Source organism: Tamandua tetradactyla, chromosome 12, assembly GCF_023851605.1.
Source record: "Tamandua tetradactyla isolate mTamTet1 chromosome 12, mTamTet1.pri, whole genome shotgun sequence".
In the NCBI taxonomy this organism is placed as follows: Eukaryota; Metazoa; Chordata; class Mammalia; order Pilosa; family Myrmecophagidae; genus Tamandua; species Tamandua tetradactyla.
Genome location: NC_135338.1, coordinates 63,427,135 through 63,441,704, shown reverse-complemented (window position 1 = coordinate 63,441,704; position 14,570 = coordinate 63,427,135). Strand labels below are relative to the sequence as shown.

General features: G+C 47.2%; 1 protein-coding gene across 1 annotated transcript in view; it reads right to left on the bottom strand.

The window, feature by feature from the left end:
• Nucleotides 1-500: 500 nt before the first annotated feature.
• The window catches only part of DYNC1H1 (dynein cytoplasmic 1 heavy chain 1), a 76,692-nt gene continuing 62,622 nt past the window's right edge, over nt 501-14,570 (bottom strand). Inside the window, exons 53-78 of the mRNA XM_077123581.1 lie at nt 14,418-14,535; nt 14,124-14,339; nt 13,127-13,339; nt 12,855-12,982; nt 11,304-11,457; nt 10,581-10,727; nt 10,335-10,485; nt 9,944-10,197; nt 9,702-9,836; nt 9,525-9,619; nt 9,183-9,357; nt 8,904-8,979; nt 7,955-8,115; nt 7,611-7,722; nt 7,440-7,500; nt 7,216-7,339; nt 6,807-6,920; nt 5,938-6,108; nt 5,462-5,679; nt 5,258-5,361; nt 3,091-3,302; nt 2,523-2,676; nt 1,681-1,823; nt 1,403-1,571; nt 1,109-1,236; nt 501-866 (exon numbers count right to left, since the gene is read on the bottom strand). Of these exons, the coding sequence (XP_076979696.1) occupies nt 738-866; nt 1,109-1,236; nt 1,403-1,571; nt 1,681-1,823; nt 2,523-2,676; nt 3,091-3,302; nt 5,258-5,361; nt 5,462-5,679; nt 5,938-6,108; nt 6,807-6,920; nt 7,216-7,339; nt 7,440-7,500; nt 7,611-7,722; nt 7,955-8,115; nt 8,904-8,979; nt 9,183-9,357; nt 9,525-9,619; nt 9,702-9,836; nt 9,944-10,197; nt 10,335-10,485; nt 10,581-10,727; nt 11,304-11,457; nt 12,855-12,982; nt 13,127-13,339; nt 14,124-14,339; nt 14,418-14,535 (3,862 nt within the window). The 3' untranslated portion in view covers nt 501-737. The remainder of the gene's footprint in view (nt 867-1,108; nt 1,237-1,402; nt 1,572-1,680; nt 1,824-2,522; nt 2,677-3,090; nt 3,303-5,257; nt 5,362-5,461; nt 5,680-5,937; nt 6,109-6,806; nt 6,921-7,215; nt 7,340-7,439; nt 7,501-7,610; nt 7,723-7,954; nt 8,116-8,903; nt 8,980-9,182; nt 9,358-9,524; nt 9,620-9,701; nt 9,837-9,943; nt 10,198-10,334; nt 10,486-10,580; nt 10,728-11,303; nt 11,458-12,854; nt 12,983-13,126; nt 13,340-14,123; nt 14,340-14,417; nt 14,536-14,570) is intronic.

The following is a 14,570-nucleotide window of genomic DNA, read 5'->3' as shown; positions in this document are numbered from 1 at the left end:
TGGCCACACCTAGTTTTTGTCCCAGGGATTTGTGGGAGACAAACACACTTGGGGAGCTAAGTAGCAGGGGAGCAGCATCAGGATGCATAGCACCCTTGTCTGACACAGAAGGCAGGCCCCAGAAGGAGGCCTGCTCATGCCAAGGCACTGGCTAGGAGGACAGGATGTGCCCAGGCCCTTTCTGGCATGCTGGACTTTCCGTCCATGGAGGGCCCAGGTCCTGAACCTGCAAGCACCGCAGCTGCTATGGGCAGCCGAGCAGAGCTCACTTTGAGTACCAACTGCTCAGGACAAAGTGAGCATTGCCTGGACTGCAGCCCTCTTCCCGCCGGTCAGGGGGAGAGTCTGGTAGGCTGGGCTGAGCTCTGCTTTCAGCAGGGGCCCTGGGCGCCTGCCAGCTCAGAAAGCACCGGCCCTCAGTGTCCAGCAGAATGCCCAAGGAGAGGCCTGGTGACCAATTCCTGCAGGTAAAGTGGAGAGAGAGAAGAGGCAGGAGCCGGTTCATGCTTAGTGTTTTATTTCATAAAACAAGCCATGCTAGAAACCCTCTAAAACCGTATCCTTCCAGCTTGCCACTGTCTGCCACTCCAGCTCCAGATTCCATTCTGTTTCTTCCAGTCTCAAACCAACGACTTACTTTCCACAATTCCACGCTTTCCAAATACTTTAATAATGATAATAAATGTTAAATATTGACTTTTACTATTACAGAAAGGGGACACTAGAAAATTTTAGTTTTACTCTGTGCACAAGACTGCAACACCACGCTCGTAGAAGCTGCGTGGATCCTCCTTTGTGGCAATTTCAAAGTCTACTGTGAAGATAAGGTCTGCCCGGGTGAAGTTCAGGTAAACAGGTAAGGTCACCTACAAGAAGAAAAGGACAGGGGTCACAGTTAATTTATTACAAGGAAGGTAAGAAAATGGAAAGGCTTCCCAGACACTGCAGGTGTGTTTTGGTAACAGAGGGTTTGGTACAAGAGGGAACTATGGCTTTTTCTACAAAGTTGTGGAGTTTCAGCTAAAAGTACATCTTGTGCTGCCATGGTCCAGGTAGAGAAATTAGAACCACGAGAAAGAGCCAACACTCATGGAGGAGAAATACTCACCACATTTGCCTTTTTCTCTGCGTTTGTTTGCTTGACCCAGCGAAGTTGTGTCAGAGGAAGGAAGGTCGAAATGGCATTTGAGAGCGAGAGCTTGTTGTTATTGCATGTGGCCCCTTGGAGCTTTAAACCTGTAGGGAGGACATCGGAGCCCAGGCTGACAGTGTGACCTCATGGGTTCACAGACCGAGCTGTTCTTGCTTACCCTCTGGCCACCAGAAACATTGGCACTGGGAGTGATGTCTGATGTCACCACGGTCACCATGGTCACCCGTGAAGAAATAAATGCCAGCTCACCCGTGACTCCGAAGCTGCAGGCATCGAGGGCGGCCCCCTGTGCGGTAGTGACATTGACCTCCAGGCAGAGCTCCTCCAGTGACCAGCTGTTGGCCTGGGCGACGTACTGCCTGGTGGCGGTGATGTAGGCCTCAGGCACGAACAGGCCGCCTAGACATACGTGGATGTTCTGTGGAAATGTGGTTGGGTGAGGCTTGGGCTGGGCCCCAGAGCTGGCCTTGGGGTCTGAGGGCCACTGTTGCTCTGCCTACAGGTTTCCCACCTGCCCTGACAAATACCTTGAGTTCCTTGGCACCGCCAGATGCAGCTGCCAGGGAGATATTCTGTAGCTGCTGGATCCTCTCACTGAAGTCGGACACCCACTGGATGACAGTCATGCCAGCAGGCACCGTGTAGTGGGACCAGCTCCGGGGCAAGATCCCTGTAGCAGGGCACAGAGAATCGGGGCTCATGCCAGGCTTGATCTGTGTCGCCCAGTGTGACCCAGAGCATGCCAACCACACACACTGATGGGCAGACCAGGTCTCAGCCTGGAGGACCTTCCAGCGTGTGTTTCGAGGTTCCCAATCATTTCCTAGTTCAGAGGTATCACTCATGGGCTCAGTGTTCTGGGCATCTGGGCTCTTGGGGCAGAAGGTAAAGCTTGGGTGGCCCCTGCCTTTGGCTCAGCAATCCCACCTCCCTTCGTCCTGGCCTAACCCACCATCTGCAGCAGACACATTAGTTTCCCAGGTCCCAATGTGCTACTGCCCCTCGCTGGGCCACACAGCCTAAAGAAACTGTCTATGTTGCATAAAGATTTGGGCAACGTTCAGAGTCAGATTTATTAGTGAATGAGCATAAAAGATATTTGGGGGCATTCCTAAGACTCCCCTCCACTTTAAGATAAGGGCACAAAGCTATACTCAGGAAAGCCACCTTCCCAAGTCGAGCATGTCATTCCCAGAAGCAGTGCTGGGCCTGGGAAGGGGCCCATCACTGCAAGTAGTCTAAGGGTGAGTGAGGGAGGGTCTAAGGCCGGGCCCAGGGCCAAGCTCCCACCCAGGCCTCACCCACGCCAGCACCCGGCACTGAGCGCCCACTGTGCAGGGGACCAGTCACAATTCAGCTCCCGGAATACCTTTCACCAGCTCATTTATGAGGGTGCGCAAATAGTTGGTCTGTTTCTTCTTTCCTTCACACACTTGAACAACATCGGCAAGGTCCTGGCGAACATCTTGAAGTAATTTAGCGCCCATCTTCACTTCTCTCTCAAAGAATCTGAACAAAGGATCCTAAAATTGTTCAAGGAGAAGAACAAAAATGACTCTACAACCCTGTTGAACACTACAGCTTCACCTGAGCGTCACCCGAGCAACGACTGTGCACTAGACCAGGAAGCAGGCCAGTGTGAACTGGAGGGCTGGTCTACTCCGCTGCAGCCCCACCTGCCCCACCAAGGCTCTTGAATTCCTCCAGAGGAAGAACAGCTGCCTGTGGTTCCTTTGGAAGATTTTTTGACCCATGGTATGATGTGTAACATTCACATACTAGAGTACTTCTAGCTAGCTTAAAAAGGGTCAACTATTTTCTCAAAGCCTGTTTCCTGAACTTGTCCTTAAGGTACTCAGAGGTACACCGGCTTTGAGACCTCTATGGCCATTCTGCATCGTCTCGCTAAGAGCCCCAGGCCCTGTGCCCCCAGATACCTTGATGTTCTCCACAGTCCGTTTCAGGTGGCTCAGTGTCTGGGGGATCAGGTGCAGCCAGTTAGAGGCAGTGGTGTGTAGTGTCCTCATCCAGGCAGGGCGTCCGTCTGACGTGGAGTCTGTCCTGGTCTTCTTCTCGGTTTCCGCATATGCCAGGTCGTCCTCATCCTCTAGCATCTGCATCTTCAGCATTTTACTGATCATGTCCACGCCTAAGCCACCAAGGGCAGGTGAAAGGGATGGATGGGTAGGAGATCAAAGAGGTAATCAGGATGTGATGGTAAAGGCCCACATAGTAAGTTTACACAGGAGTAAGACTCGAATGATACTGAGTCGGTACATGTTTTTAATGCATAGAAAATGGCCCAACTGAAAGGATAAAAGGAGGTAAACACAGAAGAAAAATCATTACCAAGTAAAGTACACAAGTTCGACATGAGCCAGCCAACCTGAGAACCTAAAATTAGTCAGACTGGAGTTGGGGTTCTTCAAGACTCACAAAGCCCCTATGAAACCTGAAATGAGGCCCATGCTCTCTGCTGCCAGTGAATGAAAGAGCAGGGGGATGGGCTCTAGGAAGAGATGCCATTGCTCTGGTCACTCTTAGAACTGGTCACTGTGGTGTCCTTCTGGTTTGTGACTACTGCTCACGTCCTGCCACGCCAACTTGGAACCATATGACCTCCCCCAATGCTAGCCCCAGGTTGTTCCAGGGGATGCAGAAATGCATCTTGGTTCAGCCTTACTGTGCCTGGGTCTCCTGCGGACAGTGCTTACCCTGCACCTGTACTCCACCCCTGGACGTGGACTGAGAGGCTCTTGGAAGACTGCACAACAGGGGAAGAACTGGGGCTTTTGCATCAGACAGGCTTAGGCCCAAGCCTCAGGGCCTGCAGATAGTGGTGGCAGGACTTTGAGCAACTTGGCTAATTCTGAGCCTTCACCTCTATACCTTGGATGGGAATAGGTGAGATGAGGGTGTAACTTCCTAGCATGGTGCTGGTGTGACACAGGGAGACCCAGCTGATACGGAACGTAGCTGGTGATGAACCCTGCAAACTACTGTCCTGTCTCAGAGGCTAGAATAACATCTAGCCCCATCACTGCTTGTGGCAAAGCACACCCAGTGTTTGTTAAGACCCTAAATGATATAAGTACAAATTTAAGTACAAGCTTTCATACCAGACAAAGCGGCAACCTAATCCCTTGGCAATCTGCTTAGCCTCCTGGCCTGGAGCTTTCCTTTGAGTCCTTGCTAAGACCAGCCTGACTTGGCTGCTAACGATCGCCACTCTGTGCTGGGAACAGTTACATCCACGCTGAAGCAGGCGTGTTCACAGTGCATCCCTGAGGGAAGCGTGGCCTCCTCCCAGCAGGGAGCAGGGTCTTGCTGGTGGTTCTTGGTGTCTTGGGACTTGCTAAAGAGATGGACTTAAATGAATTATTTTATTCTGTTCTATTAACTAACTGCCTGAGCTTGGGCAAATCAAGCTTTTCTTTTCACCCTGGGCCTGTTTCCCATAAAGAGAAAACTTTGGATAAGATCAGCAGTTCTCAAACTTGGGCCTCCATCAGACTCCTCTGGAAAGTTGTTACAATGATAGCTGAGCCTGTCCCAGTCTGTCTCATAGGTCTGAGGTGGGGCCCAAGAATATGCATTTCTAAGGCCTTCCCAGGTGATACTGCTCATCTTGGGGGGCCAGGCTTTGAGAACACTGTGTCATGTGCCTTCTTGGCTCCCTTCTGGCTCATGGTACTTGAATACTGTTGAAGAAAAACCTCATAGATGAAAATAGAAAAAAATGCTAAAAATATACTCCAATAAGACTAATGGTCTGATAGTTTTAAAAGGTCACTTGATACTAGATAATTTCAACTCCTCTTTTAAGAGTTGAAAAATATTTCTAAATGTTCAATGGAAACCTAAGTGCAATTTCCAGACCACATGTATAATCAAGCCTCTTCCCAGAACAGAGTCTGTGTTATAGTAGATGCCCACTGGAGCCGACAATTTTCTTTCCCTCCTCCAGGAGCGGAGACTGGGGTAGACTGGGTAGTCTGAGCAAGAAGAAAAGATCCAGTCCCTTAGCCACAAACGGGAAGGTTCCCCACAGCAAATGTGCAGTATGGAGTGAGGCCCTGGAAGCCAAAGCAAGGGTGTACCCACCCTGGGTGGTGAGGAGGACTCTCTCAGCGTTGTTAGGCAGGCCCAGCCAGGAGGGCGTCTGCGCATCCGGGAGCAGCTCTACCCACTGCACAAACTCCTCTCGCCTGAAAAACCAGCAGATTTGAAAACGTGTTAAGAGAACTATGCTACGTTCAATGCCAGCCCATTCCTGACTTCATGACCATCTTAAAGTCACCTGCATACCTGATGCCATCTGGCATTTGAATGTCTTTGTGCCCATCAACCTTGCAAGCCAGCTTAAATTCACTGTCAAAACTCTTTGTTGTGAACAGACGCTCCAGGAAGGTGTTGAGCAGACGCTGGTCAAACTCATTGTCCACTCGCCCACCGTAAATGGACTGGGCCATCAAAGTTTTCAGCGCAGACCAGGGGATCTTATCCGGGGAGATGTTCTGCCTTCCCTGGTGAGGGTGGGGGGAGGGTGCTGGTTTACTTGTGCACAAAACAGAAGGAGGCAGGCACCCACAAGCCCTGCTCTCTGCTCATTCTTTACATGAATCAACACATGATCTACCATGTGCTGTGTTTTGGCTGCCACCAAGTGTCAGCTCATCCCTGTAAAGCTAAGCACGTTCTTTTTCTCACAGTCTTTAACTTTGGAAATGCTTTTTTCTTCCTAAATATGCATCCTCGTCTGAAATGAAACAGTCCACACTTGCCTTGGCTGTGTCATCCAGCCACGTGTCCACTGTGTCGCAGGCCGACCGCAGGTCAGATTCCCCAAATTCGTATTTCTTAGACCACCCCAGTGGTGCGTATCTAAGGCGCTCTTGGATGACAGCGTGGAACCAGGCCAGCAGGAAATACAAGCGAGCGCGCTCGTTGGGAGACTGCGTGAAGAACGGGTTCAGAGTCAGAGGCACCAGAGGGTAGCATACGTCCTAGCTCGGAAATGAGGTGAACTTTACAGTTCTCCACACACCAACATGTGAACTATCTCAAACAATAAGCAGAGAGTTAATACCAGTATCACTGCTAGGAGAAAAGCATACCAATTTTCTACCAGATGTGATCCAGCAATACTGCTGACAGGAATTATTTAACCAATAGAAAATTATATAGAAGAAAAGACAAAATTCCTAAAGATATTAGAAATGGTGGATTGTAGCACAAAATAAAAAGTACTTGTGAACCACAGTCAGAATTGGTGCAAAATCCTTGACACAATCACCCTCCCTGCCCAAGAGTCAGGGTCTCCATGTGGGGCTGTGTGCTTTGAGGGGAGGAGGCTCCCCAGGGTCCACTCACAGGATGCAAATCTGCATTCCAGCTAAAGCGTCGCTGTGGAAATGTTTTCACCATCTGGGAACCCAATCCTCTCACCTCTGTAGTCAAATACTGTATAAATGCACTTTTATTTTCAACCTCCTCATAGGAAAGAACTTTTGCTTACAGTTAAACAGCAGGATTACCTGTCCATTTGGCCCTTATGATGCTGCTGGAAGCACAGAGCCCCACGTCTGCACTCTGCGGCATGACTATGTATGAGCTTATAAAGCATAAGAACACAGGGGAAGGCAGTCCTTACCTTGCATATTCTCGAGACTGGGATGCTGCTGAAAGTTCGCAGCATGTTGGCCTTCACCCCTGGTGGTGGCTCAAACACGAAGATGCGACCAGCTCGGAGCAGATTCACAGGCACCTGTAAAACATGATCGCATTACTGCTCTGGTTTTGACTTGGCTTTCGTAAGACCACACATACACATGTAGGATGTCACGCTGCATTTAAAATCAGCATCTCGCATCCTTTTTTTAATTATTATCTTTTTTACTTAATATTCTTATTAAATGCAATGAACAAATATACAAACATTCTTGATATGCAAACATTCTTGTCATGGTATATAATCAGTGCTCACAATATCATCGTATAGTTATATATTCATCACCATGATCAGTTTTTGAACATTTCTCTCATCCTTTTTAACCACACACCTTGGGATTGATTTCCATAGTAAGAAAGAGCCTGAAGCAAGCATGTGGCTGCAGTGAATGCAGTTTCTTTTCCAGCTGCATCAGCCACCCGGGAGCCAAATGTACATTCTTCAGCATCACCCACCTGCACACAGAAAGTGAAATCACACAGAACATTTCAAGTTTCCTTCCAGAATTCTTGGGGACTAAGGCCTTTTAAAACAAAACAAAACAAAACAAGTTACCTGCCCGACTTCACAGCTGTATTTATTGCCTTATCTGCTTGATTAAAGCCCTCTGCCGAGCCTGCCACAAGAAGGCTCAGTGTTAGCCATGGGAAACTTGACCTTTAATGCCTACCATGAATTCTGTGGTGCTCCAGCCTGTGAAAATGATCATAGATCAAGCATTCTTACCAATTGCAATCGAAGTGATCTGTGTGTTCTGTTCAGCTGCAAGGTCTTCCACGTGTCCGCTAGCATCATAGCCAGGTACTGAACACATCAGGACAGGAGTGTTTGGCTTCACCTGCAAACGGAGTTGCACTAGAGTGAGTGTAGGTGTAGGGTACGTGTGGCTGTCAAGAGCCGCATCAAGAAGTTCCTCTTGAGCCCTGAGGTGTGGCTGCCATGGGGATGGATAGACTCAGAATCTACAGTCAACAGTGGTCTCAGGAAGAGCAAATGCAGGGGCTGCCACCTCCTGTGGGAGCCACTCACAAAGATCCCAGGGAAGCCAGAGCTTGGACCAGGTGTGTTACCTCTGTGTCCACAATGTGGGTCAGGTCCAATGGCTGCTCCATGATGGACATGAAGGACTCTCCAAGGTTGGTTGAGACAAACATGTGGGCCATGGCCAAGAGCCGGTCAGGCCGGAAAGCCTGGATCAAGAGCAGACGGTGGACAGCCTGCCCAATAGGTGCTGAAACAAGGCAGTGTAAAGGTTGGAGGATGATGAGAGCACTGGCTTCTCAATGCGTCCTCCCTGCACTGGGACTGTTCTTCCTACAGGCACCTGCTCAGCACACACTAGTCTTCAAGACTCAGCTCCCACAGCATCTCATCTCTCTGCCTCGCAGAGAATTCGCCACTACCTCCTGTGTCTTCACTGAACCCTCTGACACCTAGGATAACGCCTTATAACCTAGGTAAATTTATAAGGCCATAATATCTCACTCACTAGTTTTTTTTTTTTAACAATGACACTAATGCCTGCTCATTGTAGAATATGGAAAGTTTTTCAGAAAAGTCTGAAGAAAAAAATAAACTCACTCAGTCCCAGCTCTGTTAACCCAACAGCGCCTGCATGCTCTTTTCTGTGGCCTGTGAGCTGCTGAGATCAGAAAGCATGTGCGCCTTCCTCCTCTGTGGCCCTGACTAGCCTCATGTGACACTCAGAAATTGCCACGGCATGGATGAAGCCAAGCTCTCTTCCATGTCAGGCAAGAGCTTTCCTCTATATCTCTCTTTTGACTGCTAAATAGGAGTTGAAACAAGAATTAGGAATTCTTTTACTCTCCCATTTCGAGGCCAACTCTTTTCCAGAAGCTATCTCCCAAAAGTGTTTCCTAAAACATTTTAGTATTGGAACACTTATCTGGAGAATCACTGACATTCTTTGAGGGGAAGGGTCCTTCAAGCAGCAAAAATTAACTTTATACTTAGATCCAGAATGAAGGCAAAAGGGAGAAGGTCCTGATGTGGACTTACTTGCAGGTGTTTCTTCATTCCAGAGGTAAGGCACAGTCTGTTCTGGGGAGTTGCTGTCTAACCAGATGCCAAATTGCTGTGAAGACAACATTTAAAGCATCACCATGGAGCAGACCCAAGCTTGGAGGGCAGAGGAATTGAGATGAATGCATTAGATATCTGATTCCCAGGGCTCACAAATATATTTTGAGCTTTATATATAAACACACATGCTTTCTTATTGTTAATTTCATGGTGGAAGGCCAACATTGTTCACTGGCACAGCCTCCGAATGCTTACCTCATCTGCCTGAACCTTTGCAATCAGATCTTTAAATGCAGGAAGACAGCTCAATCTCACCACCGCTTCTGCCTGCTCTACAGACAGGCCCTGGATTTTGGGGGTAGAGCCGGCACTCAGGACAATTTCCTTTCCTCTTAAGAAGTGCTGGAATTCAGCATCATAGGTGGGCTCCCTGGGAAAGGCACAATTATTCAGCTACGGTCTCTTACTGCTATTTTCTCTGTTACTAAAAGCAACAGTGATGAATTTAAAGGGACAAGTCAAGAATTTGCCCTATCGTAAAGGATCCATTGGTTAGCCAGGACAGGCTTTGGAGGGGGGAGCAGGTGCCCAGCCTACCCGATGGTGCCCTTCAGCCTGATCCTGGCCAGCAGCATAGCGAGGGTGATGTGGTCCTGGTGCAGCATGCCTCTTGCCACTCGGTTAAATGCCACCTGGGGCAGAAGTAAGGCAGAATGACATTGCTGAAGGCAATGGAGAGTGTCCCCATGGAGAGTGTGAGTGCTGGCTCTCTACCTGGAAGAGGTCCTTGGTGATGACGGAGAGGCGCTGTGTGTGATCGGTGACGCCTTTCAGGTTCGGGTTTTCATATAGGACGTTGTGGTAAATGTCGAGGAAGAATTGGAGGGAGTACTGGTACAAAAAGTGTATCTGAGAAGCAAGTGTAGGATAGCGATAGGACATATGCACAGATGCAGAGGAACCCCACCCCACCCCCCACGCCCCTCTAGCCACTGGAAATACTGCTGCCCCCTCACCTGCTTCAGAGACTCCATGGTGAAGTAAATGCTGCTGCAGGCAGTGGAGAGCGGGAGGTACTGCTGAGACACGGTCTCCACCTCCTGCATGACGATGTCCGTCTCCTCCACTTTCCTGGTCACCTCTGCGGCCTCTCTCTTGAGGTTCTCCAGAGTTGTGATAATGGTGTCATCATCCAAAATGCGTCCTTTGACCTCGTTCAGAGCTTGTAGCAGAGATTTTTCTAGCTGACGTAAACGTAGCTGAAACTCCCCTTAAACAATTAAAGGATTAAGTTTGCTTTAATACTTACATTCTGTTGAAGGAAAAAGCACTCCAAACTGTTGAACATAAATCGGGGACAGCCCAGCCCTAAAGTTCAGCCTCCTAACTACAGATGCAGAAATATACCTTGAAGTTTAAGAAGATCAGAGCGTTTTTCATCCACATCAGGTCTCTCTGCTTTCAGCACTTCATTGAGACACTGGCTTTGTAAACTGCTACGGGTGACAGTGAAGTTCACAAATGTGACCCGGGAACAGAGGTCTGGTGGGAACTCAACCTGCCCAAATGGACAAGGGAACAGTCTATTTAGTTAATGCAGCCACAAAGCCAACTCCAATCCCATTTTCAGGTATGAAGTGTTTCATTCCTTACAGTTGGATCTCTGGTGGACAGGAAGATGACAAACGACGGCGACAAGTCTATATCCTGGTCCCCGAGGGTAATCAGCACTCTGCCTCCTGTTCGCCGAACTTCACGATTCAGTACTGGGTTCAAAACGGGGTCGTAGCTTTCCACATCCTGATCACACACAGATGCAACTCAGGGGTTAGGCTTCACCATCTTTATTTTCAGACAAATGATATCTACTAACATGAACTTCTTCCTTCAGAGAAAAACCTCCTTCTCCCAGAAGCTTCCTAGGCTCTCTGGACATGGAGTGGCAGATGTACTAGCCACCAACCACCAGTGGCTACACAAATTTAAATTAACTGAAATGAAAAAATCCAGCTCCTCAGTTGCAGCAGCCACATGTCAGTCTGGCAAATGCTCGACAGCCACAGGTGGTGGGGGTTGCTGGGCTGGGCAACAGCTTACAGGCGCTCTCTACCACTGCAGGACTATCAGCTAGCACACCCCTAGACTAAACAGAATTTGCAAACGTTGCTTTTGTTCAACTAAAATCATTTATAGGACAATTGTGAGGCTTCTCATTTTGATGCCAAAATCTTAAAAGTTCAAATGCTATCATCAGTGTCTATATTATGTAATTTAATTTTACTTCTTGTCAATGTGTTTTTAAAAAAATTAAATGTAGCCCTAAAAGGAATTCACCTCAAGAAGCAGGGTTTGAAGCACTCAAATGAAAACACAAACCTGGACAAGAAGAGGGTTACCAAATCTCAGTGCACTCTCTAAATTCTTCCTGAAGGCGTCGTCCAGAAAACTGGTGCGTGTGATCTTCCGGTCCTTGTATTCGTTCATGATGAACTCTGTGGCCTGCCCAGAGGGGTCGATGATCAGTGGATACCTGAGGGTAAGGGAGTGAGAAAGCAGGTAAAGATAATCTGAGGACAGTACAAGAATATAGCTATAAAAGTTCTGGAGAAAATGGAAGAGGCTATCACAACTACCCCGGGAATTTTTAGAGGTGTTTCCAGATTTAAAAAGATAAACGTGATTTATATGCTAAATGCTACAATCGTCTTTTTGAAAAACTACTATAAAGGACATAATTTTCGTCATATACTTTATCACACAAGGTCAAAGTAAAAAATTCTTTTCTCTCTAACAAAATATTCTTCCTTGTAGAGCATCCTGCATTTCCTTTTGTCCCAATACCAACCACATGATAGGCCGCACTTTATCAGATCCAGTTTACAGATGAAAAAACTGGGCCCAAAGAGGTTCAAGTCATTTGTTCAGGGGTACAGAGTCCATTAAAAAAAAAAGTCTTGTACAAAATTCATAAGATATAAAAGGGTACATTGTGCAAAGAACTGCCCCTTACCGACCCCCAGTCCTATCACCCAAGTCCCCTCCCCCAGAGGTACTAATGAGACATCTGGTTTCCAGTCTTCCATTACAGCACAAACTTTTGTTCTGATGAATATTCTTGTACTTGCCACTTGTCATGTGTGCCAGGCTATTCCAGGCTATTGTTAATTTAGTTCCTAGAAGTGTAACTCCTAGGTCTAAGGCTATATTTTTGATTTAAACATATTTAGTCCCACAGGCAAACTGCACCAATCAATCGATATTCTCCTTGGCACCTGCGAGAGAGTCTGCTTATGAAATTCAAATGGCATCTGGTAGAGGCTTCATTATCTTTGTGTGTCCCAGGACAGTGACACATAGTAAGGGCTCAATAAAGGTTTCAAGATTTTTAGATGAGGTTAAAAAGAAATCTGGGATATTTTTTCAAAAAAAAAGAAAGGAAAGAAAATCCCAGGATATCCTGGTTTAAGAGATGCCACAGAGGAGAGTCAAGCCTTAGAGCGCTCAGGGCCTTTTAAGTGAGGCCAGCTCTCAGGGCCCCTCGAATTTCATTTTTCATTTTGGCCTCTTAAAAAGAAAAACAGGTAGCAGTTTCCTTGTTAACTCTTTGTTTCAAACTAAATATTTCCAGTTTCTACAACATTTTAAGACAGGGACTATTTTAATGTCCTTCCTGTCACCCCTCTACACACAGCCCTGCAAATTAGAGAAGTTACACAAACATTTATTGTAGAATGTTTTGGACAGTCCAGATGTAAGAATGATGCCAATCCCATCACCAGGGTTAGCATTAGCCTAGTAGGTGCTGCAGACCTAACTCCAGTTTCCTTTTCATCTCTTCAAACAAAGGTGTGTTTTGAAAAGTAAAAATGGGATCACTGCACATGAAGATTTCTAACCTGCCTTCTTTTTGGGCTCATGAGTACATACCTGTTGAACCGTTTCAGCATGATGGCATTTTCTGTGCACAAGTCATCAGCAGGCAAGGAGCTGGCCTGCCAGCGAAGACGCTCGTCAGCATTAGAAAGATATTCAGTCCTTGCAATATCTGTACGGAACTGAAAGATAAAGACAGTTATATTTCATCCTTTTCAATAATACAGGCAGGGTAATTTTCAAGGTCAGACTCTTCCTAAAAATCTAAACATCAATTTGGCTCACACCTTGAACATATCTTTTTGAAATTCTTTACAGACTGTTACCTGGATATTTGCTTGCTGTAAATGATGGGACCAGGTAGTAAACAAGTTCTGACGCATCTGCTGGTCAAAATAACCTGCGTAAGCAATAAACGCAGCTGACAAGAGACAGTCTCCAGCAATGGTGGACATCTGGTTTTTGAACGTTTCACTCGTTTTTTCCCACCGTTCACGCTCAGCAGACAAACTCTTCAGAAGAGCAGTACTCCGGTTTACCTGGAAAGAAATCCAACAGGCTGATCAGGGACCAGTACTTTCAGGATTACTATCAGATGCTTCAAATCAGTCCATCTGCATTAACTGCAGGGCTTGGGAGGGCTGGGAATGTACTTGGTTCATCATGGTCCCCAAGGAGGCGAGACCAGCTAACAGAGGACTAATGATGACTCAGGTCTCAGAATCTAATCTGGGCCATAAGGTGAGTACAGAGAGGTTAACTTTCAGCTTGAAAATATGCACAAGTAGGGAGTCGGTAGGGAAAGTGGGCCCTGGAGGTGGAAGGATCAGCAGGATATGGATTGACCTGAAGGGAAGACAGAGACTAGTTGTAGGAGACTGAAGAGCATGTTTTGAGGATTCAAAAGAGGAGTGTGGGTGTGAGCAACGATGGGATCAGTGGAAGGGGACAGGAAAGTGGATGGGAGATAACCAGTTAACAAAGCTTGAAGGGACAGGGAGATAAGAAGGAGAGGGAGAAGACTCACTGGCTTTAGACTGTCCAGCTTGTATCTAGCTACCCTTAATTAACATCACTTAGTAAATTATCAGTCTTTAACATTTTCCAGAAGAACAATCAAGGAGGATCCCAAAAGACAGTAAAGAGCAAATCCACTGAGACCCACACAAGACATGAACTGCATGTTAAAAGTGTATGTGCCTCAGCTTACACCAACTGGAGGCCAACATTTGTCTCAGGTGACATAACCCTTGAAGACAAAATTTCCAACTATGAGTTAACAAGAAGATGCAGCAGACAAAAGTAAGATGAGACCAATCTTACTTTTGCTTCTACAGCAGCCAGGTCAGCCTTGATAGCCTGGGCCTCTGATATCAGGACTGCATACTCTTCCTTATAGCGGGCAATGCTGGCTTCTAGGTCCCGGATCATCTGCTCCACCTCATTGGCTTTCTGCTGGTTGTCCTTGGCATCATCTTCCAACTTCTGTAGCTCGTTACGCAGGGGCTCCACACGCTTTAACATGTCTGCATAGTTAAGCTGAGAAGGGCAATCAGTGGTGGTTATTTAAAGGTGACTGACAAGAGGCCAGCTGCCACCCACAGCCGAGCCGAGTACCTGTGCGATGGCCCACTTCACCATGGGGCCACATGCCAGCGAGGCCCGATTCACAATTTCATAATTGTAACTCGGATTGGACATGTAGTTTTTCTTCATCTTCTCTCTTATGGCATCACTGCAAAAGAAAAATTGTATTTCTAAGCATAGGCA